The sequence below is a fragment of the Fusarium solani genome (genome assembly GCF_023522795.1).
Source record: "Fusarium solani strain SB1 chromosome Unknown bctg00000007, whole genome shotgun sequence".
Classification (NCBI taxonomy): domain Eukaryota; kingdom Fungi; phylum Ascomycota; class Sordariomycetes; order Hypocreales; family Nectriaceae; genus Fusarium; species Fusarium solani.
The window spans coordinates 2209955-2232587 of record NW_027072150.1 but is presented as its reverse complement, the minus strand read 5'-3'; the positions used below and the strand labels follow the sequence as shown (position 1 = coordinate 2232587).

At 50.6% G+C, this 22633-nt stretch overlaps 6 protein-coding genes across 6 annotated transcripts; 4 read left to right on the top strand and 2 right to left on the bottom strand.

The window, feature by feature from the left end:
* Positions 1-406: 406 nt before the first annotated feature.
* MRS44_011634 (uncharacterized protein) lies at positions 407-2292 on the top strand (the record flags this gene model as incomplete). Its single annotated transcript, XM_065619796.1, has 3 exons — positions 407-466; positions 539-2059; positions 2125-2292. The coding sequence occupies 3 exons, from the start codon at positions 407-409 to the stop codon at positions 2290-2292; spliced, it is 1749 nt and encodes a 582-aa protein (XP_065475868.1).
* Positions 2293-2304: 12 nt separating this feature from the next.
* Positions 2305-5735, bottom strand: MRS44_011633 (uncharacterized protein; the record flags this gene model as incomplete). The annotated part of the gene is made up of 2 exons (XM_065619795.1): positions 2305-3700; positions 4714-5735. The coding sequence occupies 2 exons, from the start codon at positions 5733-5735 to the stop codon at positions 2305-2307; spliced, it is 2418 nt and encodes an 805-aa protein (XP_065475867.1).
* A 5277-nt stretch (positions 5736-11012) lies between these two features.
* MRS44_011632 (uncharacterized protein) lies at positions 11013-12042 on the top strand (the record flags this gene model as incomplete). The annotated part of the gene is made up of 5 exons (XM_046278368.2): positions 11013-11464; positions 11513-11591; positions 11644-11776; positions 11830-11917; positions 11970-12042. 5 exons carry the CDS (start codon positions 11013-11015, stop codon positions 12040-12042), a joined length of 825 nt encoding a protein of 274 aa, XP_046134651.1.
* Positions 12043-12164: 122 nt separating this feature from the next.
* MRS44_011631 (uncharacterized protein) lies at positions 12165-13811 on the bottom strand (the record flags this gene model as incomplete). The annotated part of the gene is made up of 2 exons (XM_046270768.2): positions 12165-12536; positions 12588-13811. The coding sequence occupies 2 exons, from the start codon at positions 13809-13811 to the stop codon at positions 12165-12167; spliced, it is 1596 nt and encodes a 531-aa protein (XP_046134652.2).
* Positions 13812-13844: 33 nt separating this feature from the next.
* Positions 13845-14509, top strand: MRS44_011630 (uncharacterized protein; the record flags this gene model as incomplete). The annotated part of the gene is made up of 2 exons (XM_046280967.2): positions 13845-14112; positions 14253-14509. The coding sequence occupies 2 exons, from the start codon at positions 13845-13847 to the stop codon at positions 14507-14509; spliced, it is 525 nt and encodes a 174-aa protein (XP_046134653.2).
* Positions 14510-18198: 3689 nt separating this feature from the next.
* MRS44_011629 (uncharacterized protein) lies at positions 18199-21243 on the top strand (the record flags this gene model as incomplete). The annotated part of the gene is made up of 3 exons (XM_046272064.2): positions 18199-18740; positions 18799-20197; positions 21013-21243. 3 exons carry the CDS (start codon positions 18199-18201, stop codon positions 21241-21243), a joined length of 2172 nt encoding a protein of 723 aa, XP_046134654.2.
* Positions 21244-22633: the final 1390 nt, after the last annotated feature.

Below are 22633 nucleotides of genomic sequence, written 5' to 3'. Positions count from 1 at the left end.
TGTCCTCCACAGGCAACTCTTCTTATCAAACCCTGATGTCTGCCCTTTCGACTCGGGGATGCGTCATGATGCACTTCAGAGATCCCACGGCTTCTGGGCCCGTCACAATTAGCCGATGTCCAAATGTTTCGCCGCCTCCTGTAGGAGTCGAGGAGTCCGTCCACTGTGGTCTGCCTCTGCGCAATGGCTCTCTTACTACTGCACCTGACCCCGCACGCTAGATCCTTGGCTGTGGGCCTGTGGTGACTCGGGGAATTTGTGGGTTCCTTAGAGAACGATTCCCGAGATACGATCACCTAAACGAGGCTCATCCTCGGTGAATATAAGCGCGACGCCTTAGTTATTTGCCCGAGCTGGACTCTGCTCTGCTCTTCATCACACTCCACTGCCACGTCGCAGCAACCCAATGGCTTCAAGGCAGGCTTCAAGACAGGCTTGTAGATTGTGCCGTCGCCGTAAAGTCAAGGTGAGTAATGCCGATCCGGCCTTTCTCCACAGGTAAGCCAACCCCTTCTGCTAACGCCTGGGGAATCGACAGTGTGACGGCTTGACGACGTGCCGAAACTGCGACATAGCAAAGACGGCTTGTCAATACTCACCTCCCAAGAAACGTGGTCCAAAGCCGGTCAAATGGCAAGACGCCCGTCCCGAAGTACCTCCTTGCTCAGCCTCTACAGCCACCGACTCATCCCGAGGAGCCGAGAGCCCAGCGCTTCCCGCCGAGACGAATGCTCCCTCGTGCTCGGCTTCTGACAGTCCACTGTCCAGCACCGTCACCGCCAATCCCCTTATCGAAACGCCAGAAACCCAGACCGAGACTGCTACCCGCGTCCATCTCGGCCTCCTGGCGGGGCTCCTAGCTGCCACTCCATCCCAGACAGCAGCGTCAATCGCAAACAACTGTATCCTCCTGTATACCCGATATGTTTTCGGATCAACCCCCGTATGTCATGAAGCTACAGTCCGTGCGACCGTTCACCGTTTCTTCATCCCGCTCTTGGATGGAGACAGTCCCACAGACGATTACGAACGCGTCTTGCACTGCTTTGCTGCTGACACGGAGCGGGAGCGGATCGAGGCGCTCAGGAGCATTACCCTTCTCACAGCCCTATGCGCAGCCGTGACATACGTCGTCCCCGAGTCTCTCCTGCCCAGCAAGTACCTCACTGCCCCTCTATTCCTCCGAGCGGCGCGAGACACGCTGAGGATCTATGAGGATTACGATCTCGAGCACCCCAACTCGTCGTCCCTCAGTATCCGGCTATTTCTATCGTCATCCATACAGACTGCATCGGGGACGCATGGAGTTGCCTTTCATATCTTGAGCGAAGCGGGTCTCATCGCGATGAGGATGGGCCTCTACCATGAGAGCGCACTCGAGGGACGAGACGCGCTTGAGGAGACACTCCTACGGAACGCCTTCTGGCAGCTGTACGTCTGCGACAAGACGGCCTTGGTGATGAAGGGCCGTCCGGTGACAATTCACGAGACTCTATTCGAGGGGGGGCTTACCACAAAGGCGCATTCGGCAAGCCCTGTGCCACTCTTCGACCCTGGAGGGGAGTCAAACGGTGCCGGGATAGAAGGCCGTCTTGCTGAGGGGTTCCACGTCATTTGTCGCCTATGGGCCATGGCCGCCCGCGTCATCCAAGGCATGGAATCGCTCTCTAGGGAGGCGTCGGACGCATTCAACGACATGGTAGCCAGTCGCGAGAGCGTCAAACAGTTGTCGGAAGCATACTTTGAGATGATCACTCTGACCAACAATCTCCCAGTCTTGTTCCGATCGCCTGCGGAATCATCTCCTGACATGAACCAAGAGGCAGACAAGTACATGTCCCAAGTCTTGCAGCGGCAACGGACCAGTTATCTCATCACACTTCACATGATAAAGGTTCTAGTATTACACTCAGCCATTCAGTGCAAAACGACCGAGGTCATCGGCCTCAGCGCGGACCCCTTGACGCTAGCCATGAGGCAGATAGAGCAAGCCCAAGATTTCCTAAATGCACTTGAGAGCGTCCCGTTTCTACATCTCCAGGCCGAGGGAGAGCATTGCGTAAGTCGACCCGAGGAGCGTGCTACAAAGAAATTCACGCGCTTACACAAGGTCGTGAGTCTTAGGTCGAGAAGATCAGAAGGGTCGGCAGCCTTCTGCTCGAGCTGGCGCACAATGCAGAGAGTCATGTCGTCAAGTCCCAGGCGAATCAATGTGCCATGCGCTTGATTGACATGCTGGTACGTTTGGACTCAAAGGCATCCGATGTACTGGGACAACAAATGGATTTCTAGTTACAAGAAGCTTCACCTGTCTTTCACCTGAAAATCAGAGTACTGCACCTTGACCTCGTTGTCGCCGACGGCGTACATCCCGATGATGGGCCCCACGAAGTCATGGCCTGTCATGTCCAGACTGTCTATCCTTCCGAGCTCCTCTTTTGTCGCTGCACCGTCAACGGAGAACCAGAACGCAAACTCTAGTTCGGTGTAGTCAATGCCAAATATGGTCTTCACGCCCTTGCCTGCGTTCAGGCTCCGGGATGTCCTTCGTTCGATGGACCTGGCGCCGTTGACAATCTCCAGAACAACCTCCATTAAGTCGACATCGAGGAAGATGCGTACGAAGCGATGTTCGTCCTTGTAGTAGCATAGCCCGGTCCTGAGACTGGAGCCGCCCGTAGCTAGCTGGTCGAGGGGCCCTAATGTCACCGAAGCCGAACCATCCAGGTGTCTTTGACGTTTTCCGATGAACGTCACCGGGGCTTCTGGATTCGACAGGTCTGCTTTGCTGGTTGTCAAGATGAAGCTGTTTCCATCGGATTCGTAGTTCTCGATGATGGGATCGCGGATATGGACGAGAGCGACATCGGGACAGTCGGGGCTTCGTCGGACAGGCCACTGAAAAGACAGGACCCGTGTGATTGGAAGTGAGACATCCAGTTCAACCTTGTCAATGACTGGATACTCACCTTCCGGCCAGGTAGCTGTGGTGAGAACGGATTCACGTCCCATGATGAAACGGCCATTGTTCTTCCTCACGCCCAGACACACAAAGTACCATTGCCCAGAGGGATCTTGAAAAAGGTCCCCATGGCCCGTGTACTGAATATACCCTTCTCGATCCGCCTTGTTCAGAACCGGGTTGGCCGGGTTCGGTTCGTATGGCCCCCAAATATCTCGCGACCTAGCCATTATAGTGTGATGGTCTGCAAAACAGCCACCCTCCGCGATAAGAAGGTAATACCATCCATCCTTCTTATACATATGAGGGCCCTCGGGGTAAACCTTGCTAATGCCCTCCCAAAGTATCTTCTCCTCGGAGAGTCTCTTGCCCGTTTTGAGGTCAATCTCGAACTGGCGAATCTTGGTATCTGGCGGCGGACCAGAGGCACCAATCACATAGACACGGCCATCATCGTCCCAGAACAGACTGGTGTCGATGGCCATGAAATCATAGAACAGAGGGTCGCTCCATTCATCGGACCAGATGTCGGTCGTCGACAGGATGAAGTTGTGACGTTCGCTCTCGTTCGATCCCTGAGATCGCGTATGTATAACATTGGTGCACACAATATAGAAGGTTCCCTCGTGGTATCGAATCGTAGGAGCGTAGAGACCACCTTCAGCACAGATCCTCTCATCTGGATCCTCGGGACCAACAATCTTGGTTACGGACTGTTGAAGGCTCAACTGTCCAGGCCTATTCAGCGCATTGCCTTTTCACACCTGTTAGGTCTAGAGAACAAAGACTTCAAGGTCTGAATTTGGAAAACATACCAATATGCTTCCACTCTCTCAGGTCTCTTGAGGCATATACTGGCAAGCCGGGGAAAATATGAAAGCTAGAGTTGACAAGAAAATAGATACCGTCCACGTAAACAATAGAAGGATCGGGGGGCAAACCCGGGAACAACAGGGTTGACACAAATCCGCTCCATTGCAAGGGATGATTTGTTGGGCGATGAATCGAACTGATTGCAAACTCACAAACGTCTAATGTAAGAGCACCGTCGTCCCTCTTATACACTGGCACGCGTCTCTGCCGTGCCGAGCGTGGTGATATCCCTTTTCGGCATTACTGTAATGCTCCCCCACTCCCCCTGCTCGCCTCGGTAGAACCAGTGGCAACGGGATCCACAGTTGTCCCGAGGGCTTCGGACTCGACATCCATGTCCATCCCGCACTATCCAGAGCGGCTATCGTCGCGCGGTGTTGATTCTATAATAGAGCATTGTAGGGCAACTCTCTCGGAGAAACATAACTCATGGTGCCTACTCACTCGATGAGCTGGCAAACCCTCCGCGGGGGTCCACGACAGGGGGTCCAAGCCAATCAACTGGATTACTTTCAGGGATGCTGTATTCAGTACTAGATCTTCCCTGAGCAATACGTACTCGAGGATTTGGGTGGTAATATATATAGACATAATAACGCATTACCTTTGCTCGAGTAATAATAGTAAGGCGAGGTACAGACTGGAGGCTTTTGCTAACTTACTGATTTGTTAATGTTAATATAGAGCACAATCCTCAATAATAAGTGATATACATGGATATCTATGAGTGCCTTGAGCTAAAAATATATTAATACATTAAATTCAACCGAACTTAAAGGCAATATTCCTTCTTCTTCTTATTCATACTATCTGCTTCAGGCTCTCACTAACTAATCGAGAAACGTGAACCTCAGTGCTATCATGCCTCAGACTCCTACTCCCAAGGATCCACAACCAACTTTTCACTGCTGACTCCCTTAATCAGGATGTCCAATGCATTGTCCAATCCAGCCAGTCCACCAGAAATCTTCCTCGGGGGAACAGCAATCAGACTGTCCTTTGCAAGAGCCTGAGGGAAATAGGTAGCAAAGGTCCACTTGAGCAGTTCAGCATGCTCTTCCTTAGCCAGTAGCAGAGACCAGCCCTCAAAGATGCGCGAGACGCCGTCGGGGAGGGTCTCTGGGGCAAATGGGGGCTGGAGGGCGTAAACGTTGCCTCCTCCTTGTGCTGCGAGAACGTCTGCCAGGAGCTTGACGGTCTGTGCAGTCGAAATGTTGTCAACAACGACGTCATAAGGGCCTGCAGAAACAAGCTCTTTGACGGTATTCTCGGAGTCTTGGGTGTGGTCGATGACTTTAGAGGCACCGAGACGGGATACAAAAGCCTCATGGCGAGGCGAGGTGGTTGTGACGATGTCGTATCCAGCTTGCTTGAGGTACTGGATTGAAAGGCTTCCAATGCTGGACGTTCCTCCGTAGACCAAGATTTTCTTGCCTTGAGGCTTTGCAGGAGCACTAGGGTCTGGCCTGGCCAACTTCAAAGTGGCGTTGAAGAGAGCAGGAACAGTGGCCAGATTGCCCACCAGGCGAACGGCAGTATCCAGGGAGGCATCGCTTGGAAGCTTCGTGGTAGTGACGGCACTAGAGATGACATATCTCTGAAAAGCGCTGTTCTTGTTCTCGGTGGCGCCGGCAGTCTTGGCCGCAACGACCTTGTCACCAACAGCAAAGCCAGTGACTTCAGGGCCGACGGCGGTGACAGTTCCAGCGAAGGAACTACCAAGAATAGCTGGGTAGGGGATTGGCAGCATTGCGACTCTGGCTATCTTGGCGTCGATAGGCTGGATCGCAATGGCTTCGTTCTTGATGAGGAGCTCATGAGGTCCAGGCTGAGGGGTTTCAATCTCCTTGACCTCGAAGGGGGCCTTGGGGGCAGGTTGGACGGCAGCGAGATGAGCCATGGTTTGTAGGTGGAATGTGTAGATGTAAAAGGTAAGTGTTGGTGAAAGTTGTGTTGTGTTGTGTTGCTTGTAAGTGTTGTTTGAACTGATGATGAAGTGGAAGTAATTGCAGACGACCAACTGACTTATATATATTCTTTCCTCACCTAGCTGACGTGATCAGATCACCATTGTCGCAATGTTGAATTGCAGCTTCATAATCACATCAGAATCACAAGAGAGACCATTTCCATCCAGCTTACCAAGAACGCCATAGTCGCAACTGGATGGTGATAACAAAGGACGGATAAATATTGGCAATGCAAGCCTCCAATTGGTGGCTCGGGGTCTTGGCATTCCCCGAGACAGGGGGGTCAGCCCTACACCTGCAGGCTGCAGTCAGCAAGTCAGTCGTATCGTTTCCGAATTCATAACTCGTCCAATGACGTATCAATGTCGAGGTTCATGCATCCAGTTGGCCTCATTACGTGGAAACATGTCAGTCACTGTATGTCTATGTCTCTGCATTCGGCATGGTCAACCCTTGGGCCCCGAGGATGCATGAAGATTATTAAACAGTCAATGACAGACAATCCACTCCGTACCTCGATTGTGCCCTTTTTTGGGCCAAATTAAAGTGCCGAATGACATTATTCTGCATGAAAATGGAACAGAAAAGACATATCTAGAAGCCCGAATAGAAGATGGACGAGTGTTGTGGTTAAGGTCCGACATGGTCCAATCAACCTCCATCAAGGAAGGTGTCACATTCCTACAATTCTGCCAAAGGTCACATGCATATCTGTGGTTCATCCGGGCAACGGCTTGGCCCCCAAAGCTTGGAACTTTTGGGGAAGCACCAGCTGCATGGGGCGAGGGAAGCCAAAACATACCTGCAATTATCCTCTAAATGCAACCAGAAAGACGTAATAAAATGATACAATAGTAATATAATTATCATCTTATGTTGGCATATCTCTTCTGAAATTCCTGCTCCTTTTGGATAGACAAAAATTCGAGCTACATGCATTTCTTAGCCACGACGTGCCAGGCCATACCATCGCAAAGCTTGTCCCGGGGTCTGATACATATAAGGCTCTACTATGTTATTTATAGCGAAATCTTGAGTACCCAACCGTATTTTGACTAGCAATGGCTCGTAGTTAACCCCTTATACCATTGGCCGAAGCCGCCCAACCAAGCTGAACTTGGCGAGTTCGAAATCTCCTTCAAAGACCAAGTCAACAGAAGGCGAACACTGCGCCGCGAAAGGAAAAAAAAAAGTAGAAAAGGGGGAAATAAGAGGGAGGGAAATCTATTAATACCATAATGTGGATTACCCTTGGAAGTGACACGTAGAACGATGTCGGGGCCGCGAGGTCAATGTGCTCTATAGTATATGGGCCTCAGAATTTCACTTGGAAGCCCCACTGTCATTCTCATCCAAAAGGACTAGATCATTGTGATCTCCCGTTATTAGGAGACAGCTGCGGTCGAGTTGATGTCACATTTCCATCAACAGCCACATGGGAGTTGGAGATGAGTATCCCGACATGCTCGTATCGATGCCTACTATCGTCACGATTAAGCTCCCTATCGAGCCCAGATTTGCATTTTAGGCTATAATTCGCCAGAGATCTGATTGGATCATCAAGAAAAAATGCGTTGGTAGAGGATCTCATAATATGGGTATGTAAATGGCCGCGATCAAGCACAATAGCCATCTCCCGGATGCACTCGTTGCAAGCAAAGGCTTGTGGACAACTTTGAAGTGAGATCCTTGGCAGGTTTGACTGGGAAATGGCGGCTCACGGGACGTTTTTTACGTGTAACGGACGGTAAACGGTTTGGAAACCGAAACGCGTGTGAAAAGTCGCGTCTCGGACAACGGCCAAGAGATTCTTATCTGATAAGAGATGAACGGGGAATTTGGTACTTGGCTCTTCTTCCATCTCGGCCGGACCCGCGATCCTGAAACGGGCCGTTGTGCTACGATGGTGGGATCGAGTCAGGTCGCGTGCTGGCTGTCTCCACCATTGACACAGAAACAGCCGCTGCGGAGGCTATCACCGGCTTTCTCGACTTCACGTTGAGGACGGACTTGGCACGTTTGAGTCTGTTTCCACAAGGACTGGGCCAATTATCATGGCTTTCAGAATGTTTGTCACAATATCAGAGACCGGCTGGCAGCGTCAGTGAGGCGATCGCATCCATATCCGGACATGGAGGCTGGAGTCCAACGAGAAAAACTCTGATTACGGGGTTCTTCATTATTAACGAGATTACTTGGTGGGCCAGAGTTGAGTTTTGCGGCCTAGTTATGACGTGGGTGCTGTGTTAGGTGATTGCTCTCAAGTTTGGCAAGACAATTCCTGCTAAGTGTGGCAGTGATTGATGATTTTAAGAGCCAGTTGAGCGTTTTTGGCTCAGATTATGGTGATGCAACGGGATGATGTGGTGGCTCATGGATGGCAAGCAAACTCTCATCAACATCAAAACAATACAGTATCCTATGTTGCCATCATGCGTAGAGAACATCTCTATGCATTAATCTTTGAAGGCATCATGACTATAGGGTGAGGCACCTGGAAAACTTGGTGCCGGGAAGTGGGCGGCCAAGACATCAGTAGCTTGAGGCCTTTCGGGCCGGTCCAAAATTGGGGGCTGGAGGCGAAATGAGGTCGAAAACTTTTAGGCGGTGAGAAGGGGCAGTCCGGTCCACCTCGTCCTCTATAAAAGTTTGTCTCTCCTCCCAACTTTTGGACTTTTTCTTCTTTCTTCTTCATGTCGACAATACTTCAGAGAATCATTTCTATAGTATTCGACCTTCTCTTGGTTCTCCAAAAGAGCCACAGATCTCACCCTGGTTGATGAATGTATATCCTCGACACCCTAGAGTGAATACCCTTGGTCCTCTCAATCTCTCCGCAAGGAGGGCGGTAGTTGTTCTGAACGGCTGCTGTATAGAGAGTGTGTTCTCTTGATGATCTCGACCCTGACTGCGGTCTTGCCTTCGGGCGCGCGGTTGGGGTGGGTGTTGATGGACGTCTGACAGGCGTATCTTTTGTTCTTTTCGTTGCCACCTGGGGCTTGCCCTGGGAGTGAAGAAGAGATGTGTGACCCCCTGTTGGTTATTGTGTCTTTGATTCTGGTGTTCTGCAATGTCACCTTGATCCACCACTGGATTCTGTCGAGAATGCACAAACCAACCTGCATAACATGTGCAGTCTCTGCAGCCATCCCTTCATACCAATGATGGGTCACGTGTGCACGTTTCGCACACACTGAGCTTCCGCAGATGCCTCCTGCTGGAAGTAGTCCAAGGTTAGCTTTCACTTTCCGTTGAACTATCGTCCAAGGTACTCTTCCCAGCCGTTAGATGAGGCAATTTGGTTGTGAAAACCGGGGGTATCGTAAAACATGCTTGCCATGTCTTTCCGTGACATAAGCGCCCCAAACCGTCCATTGATGGCTACGTGGTGAAGGAATTTAGTAGAGCCCGCAGCGATCGTGTTTTCCATTCAGTTTTCTGCCAGTTGGGGCCGAACTTTCGCGTTTTTGCTCATTCAGTTGATGCTGCTCACGATTGCGCTTCTAGCTTACCTGAGGCATTATTCATATCTGAGTTCTTTGGGCATCACAAGAACCACGCTCTGTACGAGACACGTGAGAGAGCTAACGCTCGTTACTTAGCCTATCTCATGGTGCAATCCTCCCCGTTGTTTTGAGCGACAGGGCAACCAGACAGAGCCCTACCAGTGACAAGGCACAAACACGTATAATAATCGGCCCAACTAACCAAGGAGCGTCAGAAAAATAAACTTTCGCCAAACTTCGCAGCCCACTGTGATAAGCAGCTGTGTCAGCTTGGGAAATGATATCTTTCTTGGCTTGTAGAGAAGTGACAGAGAAGGAACAGGATCCATGTTTGTAGGGACTGCCGGACCAAGATCAAGCCGTGTTTCCGCATCCTCTTGGAAGGATGGCAACCCTCGTCTTTATGTACCAAGAGGCATGAGCCGCATAGGGGGTATCAGATTTGACTTGAATCGCACGAAACATGTTCAAAAAGGCCAACAATTGACCTGCAATTTCCATCCAGGCGCTAGGTTAAGCTTAAACCGCGTAAATGGTTCCAATGGAGCCTGGGGAATTCGAGCCCCCTTGGTTCCCGTCTCCACAGCGCTTCATCTTGTGTGGCACAGTCAATAGCTCCGATCTTTGCCCGCTCAACAAGGTACTTTTGTTTCTATTGGTGTTGTATCCGGACAAATCGAGGGCGGTTTCCGTCACGCGACCCCTAATCGCCTGTGTCTCAAAGCTAGCCCTGTGAGCTGACGCCCCATACTGTACGACTGTAAGCTAAAGAATACAGTCGTGTTGTGTGCATACAGCTGGCTAGAAACGGCCAGCTACTTGAACGTTCTGCCAATAGACCTACTCATCGCAATGAGACCCTGGGTTGTAGCCCGTGTTCTAAGAAGGAGTGAAGTGAAGGCAGCGAGTCCAAGCCCCGATGGGTATCGGCCGTTTCCCTATGGTGGAGTTAGCGGCATCACCTTGACGGCCAGGTTCAAATTCGCCTAAGTCTCGTTCCTGGCCCTATCAGGCTTTCTGCCAAGCCAGGAGATTCCTATTAAACGCCCTCTTGGCTGAGGCAGTGCCAAGCTTCATGGCCCAGCTTGTGCGGAGACGTTTGTCGATACGAATGTCCGATTATGGGGCAAGCGCCGGGACGCGCACCCATTCAGAGCTCACGGAGGCTCTGCAAGCGGCAAACACCGTCTTGGCAACCTAGCCACCGGGGTCTTCCCATCGTCAGAGAGCCTTCTAGGGCATCCATCAAGTCGTGGCCAGTTTCTCCAGACGCATAGAACTCTAATTTCGGAAAGAGACCTCTAACGTAGCAGCTCTTATTTCTGACGAGCTTGGATCTGCCCATGCCCGGTCTTTAGAGTCCTTGTCACACGCAGTTCTATCTACTTTGAACCATTTACTCGATCGATCCTCCACTTTTGGGGCAGAATGCTCACCAAGGAAGGCATGTAATCCTTCACGGTCTTATGGAGTTTGATCCTTCGATGGACCTGACTATCCTTCATCAACAAGTTCGAGATTACAACACCTGGGGGACATAGGTAAGACCTATCTCGTGTATATATAGAGGCCTAGCATCGTTGTAGAATAGTTTCTTCATCACCAGCTCATCCAGCAACCTACACCAACTTACTCCACTCTTTTGTCTTCTACATTATACTCTTTTACTTCTTTTAGTCACTCTTTCTGATACTCATCACCATGAAGTTCATCAACACTCTCGCTCTTTGCCTTCCGGCCGTCTCGGCTTTCCCCCAGGCTCTCCCGCCTGCTGGTAAGGGGATCCAGATCCGCGACGAAGATAGACTCCGACAGCTTCAGGAGTCTCACGCCCAGACCCTTCAGCTTCTGAACACCGGTGTCATCGAAGCCCGTGGAGACGACTTATCCAAGCGCCAGGGTGCTGTCGCAGCTAAGGCGGTCCGCGGCCTTGCTGGTCTCTTCCTGGTTCCCCTCTCCAAGATGGAGAACAAGATCATCAGCGGAATCGCCGACAAGACCCTTGATGCTCTTGGTGATGATGGCCAGGATATCATCTGGCACAACCACGGCCGCTGTCGCACCTACTTTGATACCCAGGGTGGTGGTAACTGCGAGACCCGCACCTATGACCGCGGCTCTAAGGACAGAACCGCTACCCACAAGGATGACAAGTGAGCATTTCTTTTGAAGGGACTAGGATAATGCTAACGACAGGACAGCTGCTCTTGGATTGACCCTCCCAACAACGACCCTCCCGTTGTCTACTATGAGGGCGACCAGGGTATTGGAACTTACAGCGTGAGTATACATGCTCTGCCAAGAGATGAACTGCACTAAATTTGGAGCGTAGATCCAATACACGGCCACCAAGGAGCACGCTTGGGGTGGTATTCCCGGCACCAAGACCTGTGAGGTGCAGGGACTTTGCAACCCCCAATACGTCTTCTACCGCGATGGCTACAACATTGTCCTCAACACCTGGGGTAAGAAGTGAAACATTTCCTCAAAAGAATTCTACTAACGTGAGCGACTATAGAATCCCAAGGCGAGATCTCCTACTGCCAGTACTCTGCTGGTGAGAACTGCCGCGGCCTGTGCTCTTCTGGAGTCAAGGATCAGTTTGCGTTCGTTCCCTACTATCAATCGCATCGTGGTTCAAACTAACAGTCTACTTAGGTCTGGTGGCATGCGATGGGGAGGTGACTGCGCCATCCCCTGTGCTGACGAGGCTGGTCTTCCTGATTTCTAGACTGATCTCAGTGCTGGGATAGTTCGGGCTTGAGTCGAATCTATTCGGCTGCGTTCAAACTGGGTCTTGTGCTTCATAGCCGATTGTATATTATTGCAGGGTTAATAGCCTTGTCGTTTATATTATTGGCTTTGAAGTAGTAAATACTTTCTAAGAAATTTTATACTAGTTTCTTCCTTTGCCTCTGGAATGCTGGTACCTTTCATATCAACAATGTCAGGCCCATGTTGATGTTCAAGATCTGATTCGATCACATTCAACCCATTCAGCACTTCGTCCCTCCGAGTCAATGTTGACTTCGCTGGGAAGACTTTCATGAGGGTAAAGTATGAGATCAGGGCGGTAAAGAACCCAAAAAGCCAGCTGATACTATACAAATGCCTCAAGCCCGTGCCGATGTGCACGGCCGAAGGGCTTGCTGCCCTGGCAAGGCCAGGTACAAGAGGCCCAACAATACCAAAAACGACGATAAATGCTCTCCAGTTCGTACCGAACTATGTAGATGGTTAGCATGTAACAGGATGTTGGTGGATGGATAGTAGTACCTTGTTATATCGATATGTGCCCTTGGGATCGTAGAGGCTAACAACATCTAATGATCGGCGCCATATGATCCAGTAGCCAGCAATCATGATTCCCGCGAATTGACCAAGTATGATAGCGTAGCCAGACATGAAACTGAGCAGACTGCCTGCCGCGGAATTGATCTTCCAAGGCACCAGGCCCCAAGCCCCGACAATGGCAGCAAAGATGACGCCTCGACGAATGTTGAACCATCTTGAGAAAAGTGTGCTGATGTCATTAGCAAAGCTGATGGAGTTGGCTGAGATGTTGCAGCAAATCCGTGCGAGAAGCCAGATAGTGGAAGCTACAAAGGCTGCAAATCGCCCACCGGGGGTGGTCCCCCAAGACGTGACAATTTGGAGAGGATCCCAAACGTATTCACCATATATGCGAATTGAGGCACCTGTGCAAATAATGCCAAACAAAGACGTGAGGACCTTGAAAAATGGGATCAAGGGCAGCTGACACCACTGTGCTGTGGGGGTTTTGCTGAATCTCGAAAAGTCGGGGATGTTGACTGCGATAGTGGAGTATCCCCCGGTAACAGAAGTCATGGTAGCCAGCCAAAGCCAGACTCTATCAGTGCCATGCACTGTAGGCCTGACTTGAAAGATGTCTGAACGGCCACCCGCCCGAAGACATGTCCAGACAGTCATGCATATGACCATGGGAGGAACCAATGTTGCCTTTGCCAAGAAGAGCCATTGAAGCCGATCGGTGGGAATAAGAAGCAGCGGGAATTGGACCAAGTTGTACACAAGATACGCCACCATGGTTTGTGTCGTGATTCCGGCCGACTCGGGGAGGTGGTTCGGCAGGTGACTGAAACTGGGCCAGATGGATGTGATGACAGCCGCCATGGCCGAGGCACCGCCAAAACCTTGGATGTTGAACCAGAACAAGGCGAGGACGCAGCGTGTTACTACGGCAAAGTAAGAGAACCAGTATCCGAAGCTGGCGCGAATGGCGACGGGGAAAGCGATGTGGTGATCGGAACCGATGCAGCCGTTGAGTACAGTTGGCACAGAATTGCAGAAGCCGGCCACCATTGCAATGAGAATGGCATCAGTAGTGCCGAGGCCATTCAAGATAGTGCTCGATGCGATCTGCCATCCGGCTATGGTAAAGAGGTCGCTGAACCAATAGCCAGCAAACGACCAAGCCGCCCACGTGCGTCTTTCCTCTGGGACTGGGTCGAGGCCCATAACGATGAGCGAGGCCCAGGGAGTGTCCTCCGTATGCTCCATTATCCCAAACTGGACGAGCGACCCGATAAGAATTTCCCAAGACTCTACTCTCACACAGATTGGGGCTCCGTCACCTTTGTCTGGCCTCAGGGAGGTGGCTTGGAGGTTGAGACTCCCTCGAAGAAGTGGATGCCTGTCCCGCTTATTCCAGGGTCCATCGTTGTCAACATTGGTGATGCTTTGTCACTATGGAGTGGCAAGACGTTGAAGTCAACCCTGTACAGGATCTCGTTTGACAATTTGCCCATTGATCAGGACCGTTGGTCTATGGCCTACTTTGTCAATGCTAACCAAGGCAAGTTGACGACATTTAAACCGAACCCTTCTCTACATCCTCTATCCCTTTTCTCGCTTCACCTATGCCATTCTCATTTTTATCAATCTAACTGAATGGTTTAGATGCAAAACTGGAGATCCTCAAGCGGAATCATGAAGGGAAACTTGTCAAGGACCATGGTTCCATTGCATTGACAGCAGGAGAGTATCATCAAGTTCGACACTACATGTCTGAGAAGGAAGATGCAAAGAACAATTGGGTTGGAAAAACCGAAGCTTCTTCCAAGTTTGATCCGCGGGTCATTCACGCAGTTGAGAGCCTAGGAATTGCAAATGGCTCAGGCTTGGTTAATTTCTCTCCTATCGCTGTTAAGCAGTAGAGAGCAGATTCAATCATGGCCATGGCTCGCGGGAACTTGAAACGAATGGAAATTTAGGACAAAGATCTCATGCCCTGTAGTCTTTATTCTTACCGTTGAATCTAACCTCTCGATTATCTTGGTGACGCAAATCATATAAAAAGATGTATACCACACGGCGTCACTGGAAAGCTGCTTAACCCTTAGTTCCTTCCTCTTTACGAATACGGTAAAAAGAAAAGTAGGTCTTCCTCGTTATTTGTGATTCCATGGTTGTGATGCGACGCGTCTAGGGTTGTTTCTCTCCTACCCTAGGCCAGCGCGTTAGACACGTGGATCAACACATCGGACACTGTATGAAATGCATCATGAACAATTCCCTCTTACGAACTAAGGCACCTTAGAAGTCTTAAAAGGCAATTCAGCTGCCCCTCTTGACCTCTACTATCCGGGGAATGATATAAGCATTCATGACGGCTATTGTCCCTATGAGTCGATGGCGGCGAGTTGACAAACTAGCGAGACTCAACCATTTGAATGAGATGGGCACCTATCTACCATCAGATTTAATAAAACCACCCCACTAAAGAGAGCGCAAAATATGTTCTAGTAAGCATCCTGGATAAGTGTCAATCTTGGAGGTGACAAATAACTTACGGTTGAGCAACCAAAGTTTAAATCCTGATGTTTTTTATTATTAGTATGGTTGATTCTGTCTAGGCTACGGTGATTTGATTTAACGACAGCGTGTGTCATTGGATGTGTTCTTTGTTATTGTGGCTTGGAGTAATTCAACCTCATTGCATGCCCGGAGAGCAGCTCGAGGCAGCCCAGCAAGAGAAATACAATTATCAGCACGATCAATCCGTCATACCTATGAGCGTATGGCTTCTTCTGCAACCGTCACCAAGTTCGCATATAATTAGTTGATCTTGAAATCTGGATTTCCTCTTCCCTAGCCTTAGGCTAGGCTACTAGCAGAACTTCCCTTCTCTTTGATGATGTTAATAAAGTTGGCTCACTTCAACGCGTTGTAAGTGCAACACCGCGATCTTTAGTGGATGTATTGTGGCACACTGTTGTATCGAAGACAGCACAGATATGGTATGGCGATAGTCTTGATGCGGTTGAGGAAATTACTTATCGTGGTGTCTTACAAATTCAAGGAAGCTTTCCAAGGGGCAGGAGCCCATGCTGGTGTTGCAACTATTCCTAGAACGCTGTTGCAAGGTAGGCGAGTTTGCCAGATCGAACGATTAACCGCAGACAAAATGTTAGTCATGATTACACTTCATTGTAGCATGCAACATCGGCTACCACGTCGGCACGTGTACGCCAATGTGTACGCCACCAACACAGCACACGTGGTCTCTAGGTTGATACAGCAGCCTTGTTCCCTTGTCAGTTTTTGACATAACTTGGCAACGGCCAGCCCTGTTGATTCGGGGTCTAATGATGCCGGTGGCGTCCGGAGTGAACGTCAACGGTAGCCCCCTATTCCCGCATGATAACCACCCGGTGATTCCGTTGACAAGCCACGTGGATAATCATGGATAGGGACTAGCTCGGACGTAACCAAGCCGGGGATGATCTGAAAATGGTATTGCCAAGGCGTCGATACGATGAGTGTGCCAACAATCTTGGCAAAGAGTTGATGGGATCACGACTTCCCCTACACTGGGCCGTGCGAAACACACTCCTTAATTGTGGTCTTGTTGACACTCGTCGCACAACTTTACCCTTTCTTCTGCAGCCTATGAGTGCCAATAGCCCCCGAAGCAGTGAGAAAACTGGAGGACTTTGTGTGAAATACTGTCGGCTACCTCGGTAAGTCCCTTGTCCGGAGTGCTACGCCACATCGGATCTGGACAAGCGAAACTTTCTGCAGCTAAGCGGCGTTTTGTCTGACCAGCTGAATTCGACGTCCAAAGCTACCGTTCATCACGCCACTTAGGCTCGCGCTTGACGGTTATATACTAGGATAGACGTTATGTTGGTTGCGGAACCGCGCGTTGTTACAACTCGTGCCTGGCTAACAGGCGCGATGTCACTTCGCGTGGTTTCCAAGGCGGGGCCGGCGATGGCGTTGACGATCCCAGCCTATCGCGACAATTGGCTTACTTGCGCTACCCTATGGCTAGGGAGAGGAATGTTCTAAGCACGTCGTAGGCCGGTTAAGAACAAGCATCATTGCGCAATTGTAGGGAGAGGACAGATGAAGAGTGGCGTGTTTCTCTACACCTTAGGACAAGTACACTTATTGACTAGCCTATGGTTGACTGGGGTGAAGCATCGGAACAGTTGGGGTTTCGAGAAGATCCATGTCTAACTCGTCATGAGAGAGGTGCCAAACTAAGCGATACGCTCAAGAGCGAAGCGTTTGAGATCTCTCGCAGTAAAACTGGGGAGAGATGAGATGGGCATGGGTCTTGCAACACTGCTGAGAACCGACAAGGTCTCGAGCTACGTACCTAATTGTCTTGAACTCAAGCTTGTTGTGGCGATGTGAACGTGCACTGATCAACTCGGGAGGACTAACTGGGAATCACGGCAGTTTAAATCGGCAAATGTTCACCTCAAAGGTCAGCTTTTCTCCGAACTTAACGCCATAAACAACCTTGAAGAAGCATCTACGCTACTGCACCTCCTGTTCTTAGCAGAGTCCAGCCCCTTTTGACCTGGTGGTTTGAGTGACCTGACTCGCGTCACTATGCGCCAAGAGAGATCGGCGTCAGATCTACCACTAGCGTAACCTCCGCATCGACCAACCGCATATTAGCGACCGGCTAGGTTGTATCGCGAGGTGACAATGACGCAGGAGGCATCCTGCACTGCAAGATCACTGCAACGTGTTCGTGAAGAGATGGAAGCCTTTGTTGTGAGATCTGACGGTGGACTTATGTTTACTTTTTGACGACTTTCATGAGGTTAAATGCGGTGTTTTGTAAGCTTAACTGCGACAAGCCGTCCCTCTAGCGAGGGTGATCAGTGGAGAGTAATGGAGACAATCCGGAGAATCCGGAGCTTCCCGTGCCCCTTACCCCCTAACGGCGGCGGCGGAGGTGCGGGTTCGCCCGCTGGACCAGGCGCCCATGGATAAAGCCTTTCCGTTGCATGGGTCCTAGATATTGACTGGGGTGGCCTGGCAAAATGCCCGTCTTATTGCCATTTGGAGGGACGAAGGAGATTTAGTGCTCTTTGTGCTCTGTACGCAGCAACCCTTTTACCCATTTCGTGCTCCCTTCTTCTTGCTCGAACCTGTCTGTACGGTGTCCTCTGCTTACCCGAATCAGTCAATACAGTACATACCAGTCAATGGGTCTTAGAACAGTTCAATCTGGCTGAATGTCTCAACATCTCATCTCGAACCTCGGCTATCCAACAACCCGCCCATAATATACCTTATCTCTACCGCAGCACCCTGCTGTGGAACTGTCTACCCACTTGGCCAGGCCAGCTGAAGATTAGCGCCAGCAATGTGGACCAGGCGGCATGAAACCACGGCGGAACCGTCAGCAGGGTATTGGGGCTTGGGTATTCATGCGGTCAGTTCATGGAAGGGAGCACTCGGCGTCCATGAACTGTCCGAGCTCCAATGAGTCGTACCAAGGAACTGGGAAAAGAATAAAGTGCAACTCGTGCCCTGCATCGATTCATGTGCATTGCATTGCAGATCACTCGTTCATCCGCCTGCAAGATCGTCATTCACCATGCGTTGCACTACGTTCTTGGCTGTCACTCTTTCGACGCTTGTCACGGCGCGTGACGTTCCGTTCATTAGCACACTCCTTGATCCTCTGCAAGCCGTTATTCAGTCTGCTTTCGCTGGTGATGGAGTCAAGGTCGGTCAGCTCGGATCCCTCGGGGGTATTCCTGGCGTAGATGCCACCTACGACTATGTCGTTGTGGGAGGAGGAACGGCTGGAAACACCATCGGATACCGACTGGCCAAGGCTGGATTCAGCGTCGCCATTGTCGAAGCTGGATCTTTCCTCGAGATCTCCAAGCCCATCCTCGCTACGGCTCCTGGCGGTGTTACATGTGGTAGCGGTGCCAGTCTTCTCGACTCCAACCCTCTGCGCGACTGGCGATTTACCACGACGCCCCAGACGAATGCGGATGATCGAGAGATCCACTATGCTCGTGGAAAGGTCCTCGGTGGCTCTTCTCAGCTCAACTTTCTCGTTTACCACCGACCGACCAACGGTACCATGGACAAGTGGGCAAAGGAGGTTGGAGATGACAGCTACAAGTGAGTAGTCTTATTTATCACAAGGTTTGGGAACATCAAGCTAACTTGCTCCTTCAAGGTGGGATCAGATGCTCCCTCACTTCCAGGCCACCCCGAGCTTTACTCCTCCCGACAACACCAAGCGCGGCCCCAATGTGACGACCGACTACGACCCCGCCGCCTTTGCCTCCACCGGAGGTCCTATCCAAGTCAGCTACGCCAACTATGTTCCCTCGTGGGCCACATACGTCGAGAAGGGCCTTAAGTCCCTTGGCCTCAAGAGCATCGACGGCTTCAGCAGCGGCAGCCTGCTCGGCTACTCATACACCACAACCTCGGTCCGACCCAAGACCGCTACTCGCAGCGCCTCTGATGACTTTGTCAAGGCTGCCCGCAGCGAGAAGCTCGAGACTCTCAAGGTGTACACCCAGAGTCTGGCCAAGCGTGTTCTTTTCAACAGTGACAAGAAGGCCACAGGCGTTGAGGTTAGCTCTTTGGGTATGCAGTACACTCTCACGGCTCGAAATGAGGTCATCGTCAGTGGTGGTGCTTTCCAGTCTCCTCAGATTCTCATGGTTTCTGGCGTTGGTCCCAAGAAGCATCTTGAGGAGTTCGACATTGATGTGGTTGCCGATCTCCCTGGTGTCGGTCAGAACCTGTGGGACCACATTCTCTTTGGACCATCATTCGAGGTTCAGGGTCTCGAGGACACTCTGAGCGTGGCCATCAACGACCCTGCCGTGTTCCAAGGCGCCCTCGATGCCTATGCCGGGCAGCAAGCTGGACCCCTGACATCCAACCAGGTCGAGCTTTTGGGCTGGGAGAAGGTTCCTCAGAAGTACCGATCGAAGTTCTCTAACGAGACCTTGAAGAAGCTTTCTACCTTCCCTAGCGACTGGCCTGAAGTTGAGTTCATCCCTCTCAACGTCTACTCCGAGGATTGGTCGTTCCCTATCCTCCAGCAACCCGCCGATGGCAAGAAGTACACCAGCATCAACGGCGCTCTGGTTGCACCCCTTTCCCGCGGCAACATTACTCTCCAATCCAACTCGACCACGGATGCACCTCTCATCAACCCCAACTTCCTTGGTGACAAGGGCGATCAAGAGGTTGCCATCGCCCTTTTCCGACGACTTCGCGAGGTGGCCAAGTCCACTCCCCTGAAGAACATTGTTCTCAATGAGGTGTACCCTGGCGCCAAGTACGAGACGGATGAGCAGATTCTTGCTGTTCTTCGTGACACCCTCATGACCGTCTGGCACGCTGCCTGCACCTGCAAGATGGGCAAGCCTGAAGACAAGATGGCTGTTCTGGACTCCAAGGCCCGCGTGTATGGTGTCAAGGGCCTGCGTGTTGTTGATGCCTCTGCTTTCCCTGTTCTGATTCCTGGCCACCCCTTGGGTACTGTCTATGCATTGGCTGAGAAGATTGCCCATGAGATTATTACAGAACAGGGAAGTGCGAGCTACGAAGTGGAGGTGAATATTGGAGCTTAGATGAACATACCAATACTTAATAATGGCCAAGCTATGGTGATACATCGCCGTTTCATAGTTAATACATAAATGACAATGATTCATACTAAGACACTTATCGTTCGAGCGTTCGACTTGCCATTGTTTGTTGTCTTGACATATGGTGTTTCTGGCATTGTGTTTGAATGCCGCCATGTGTTCACAGCTGTGTTCTTTGTGATGGTGACTGATGCACCAAGTTCACGACATGTTAGGTAGCTCGATTGACGAGCATCGTCAAATGACCCTCAAATGGGGGTTAAATAATAGTCAAATAATGCTTAGAGAATATTCCAATAATAATCAAATCACTCTCAAATCACAGTTGAATGGCACTCGAGACACTTAGCCCGAACAGTCGTAACGGACACTGTTTGCTGCTACCGCACAACAACAACAAACAGACACATAGTCTCACTAAAAGTCAATTTGAATCCCAGAACTTCCATTGATGTTCTCGTCTACCCCCGTCAACATCACTAATCTCCTCCACAGACGATCATCTCACCACCAAGACATCCTCCAACATGGATTCCCAACCTGTGCACTTCGAGATCTGGACGAACACCATGGCAACCATCACCCTGGCTGTCATCACCCTCTCCCATCTCTTCAACTACTTCGCGAAACCAGACGCAACCAGTCTTCCGACCGAGCCCTGATCGATCGTCAGCGGGACAGAGTCAACGACCTGGAGGAGAGTGTCCAAGGCCTGGACCAAGAGATGGATGCTCTACGGACTCGCTGTGATTATTGAGTAACTATGCCCCTTACCTTAGTCGATATCAATGGAGGAGACTCTCCAAAAGACCACCACCGCCAATGATGCCCTCGTCCGCGTCGATGATGCCGATAAGACCGCAAAGGAGCTCAAGGTATTCACGGACCGTCAGTTTGAGGAGGATGCTCATCAACCGAGCTACCTAATATCTCGTGAACTTGGTGCATCAGCCACCATCACAAAGAAGACCGCAAAGGAGCTCAAGGCCGCCACGGACAATCGGTTCTAGGCCATACAGACGAAGATCTCGCTTCGCCGAGGCTAGGTTTAGGGTCTGAAGCCTTGCAACTGCAAGGAGGTCAAGTATGTGGCAGAGAGGGTTGCAGCTAGATCCTCACCCTCCTCCTCGTGATGAAGATATTTGTTCCAACCTCGACTTCTGTGACACTTCTCTTATATTTGACCCCTGTGTAGGTGTGAGGGCTAAATTTCCTAATAAGGGACTTAGGGTTTTCTTATGATGATGTTATTTAATACTAGTCATTGATAATCAAATGCAAGATCTAAAGTTAGGATACTTTCTTACGATGCTTTCCAGTCTCTGTTCACTTGTTATGATGAGATCAAAGGACCCAACCTAGTTTATGACAGCCGATAGTCGCTTTTATCTTGGCCCAATCCTTGCGCTTTGCGTAGACGGTAAAGCTGTAGGCGAGCATGAGTACGACGAGTCTACTAGTACCTTTCATAATGTAGATAGGTATGAGTCTTCTACTACAGGCAGCAGAAAGACTAAAAAAAAGGCCACTGTGTTAGCATTGGGATATAATGCTATGATGTGTTGATAATGTGTTCTTTATTATAGTTGAAGCCCGGCCCATGATGGGATAACTGAGTCAGAAGACCGAGCCTGCTCGCGCGCGTTCCAACGATACCCCAACATGTCCTTTGCCCACGCCTTCCAAGAGTAACCCTCTCTCCAATGGAACTCTAGACGTTCAATGCCGAATTTCCAGTTTACTATCGAATCAAAAAGATCCATCCCTGCCCCATATGAACTGCGGAACGAGTTGCCAGGTTAAGCTCCTGTCACGAAGATTGACACCGAGAAAGCCGCCAGCTCGCATGTTGTGGCACAGGATCTATCATCACACCACGTGATATGCTTCGTATCAGGATCTTCAAATTGTCCGTAGGTATCTGGGTCCAGCAGTCCGATCCATCTTTGCATCATCTCTTCAACATCTTCTTCTAGGTAGCATACAAAGCGGCAAGATGAGGCAATCTTCCGGGACCCTCCATCAGCTGTAACATGCACAGAAGTAGGGCAGTGATTGCAGGTATACCATCGGCCGCTTAAAGAAGCAACAGACTGTTCTAGGTGAAACAGCCGTTCTGGGGAGACTTGAAAATGGGAGCAGAATAATGGCGGAAATGACCGATATAGCTTCTGGAGCTCGGGTGTGGAACGGTCTAAGAAACTGTCGGCTGTGTGACGGTCTAAGAAAGTATCACATGTTTTGCTCCATGCGACCGCAACATAATCCGGCGTATAGGTGATAGTTGCCTCCGTGCAAAGGCATGTGGGTTCCTGGCAGCGTACTTCCAAGTCTGTTTGCCTCGCTTTCGCTGCTTTCATGTCTTGCAGTGAGAGTTTAAGGTGTGGGCAGATGGTGTAA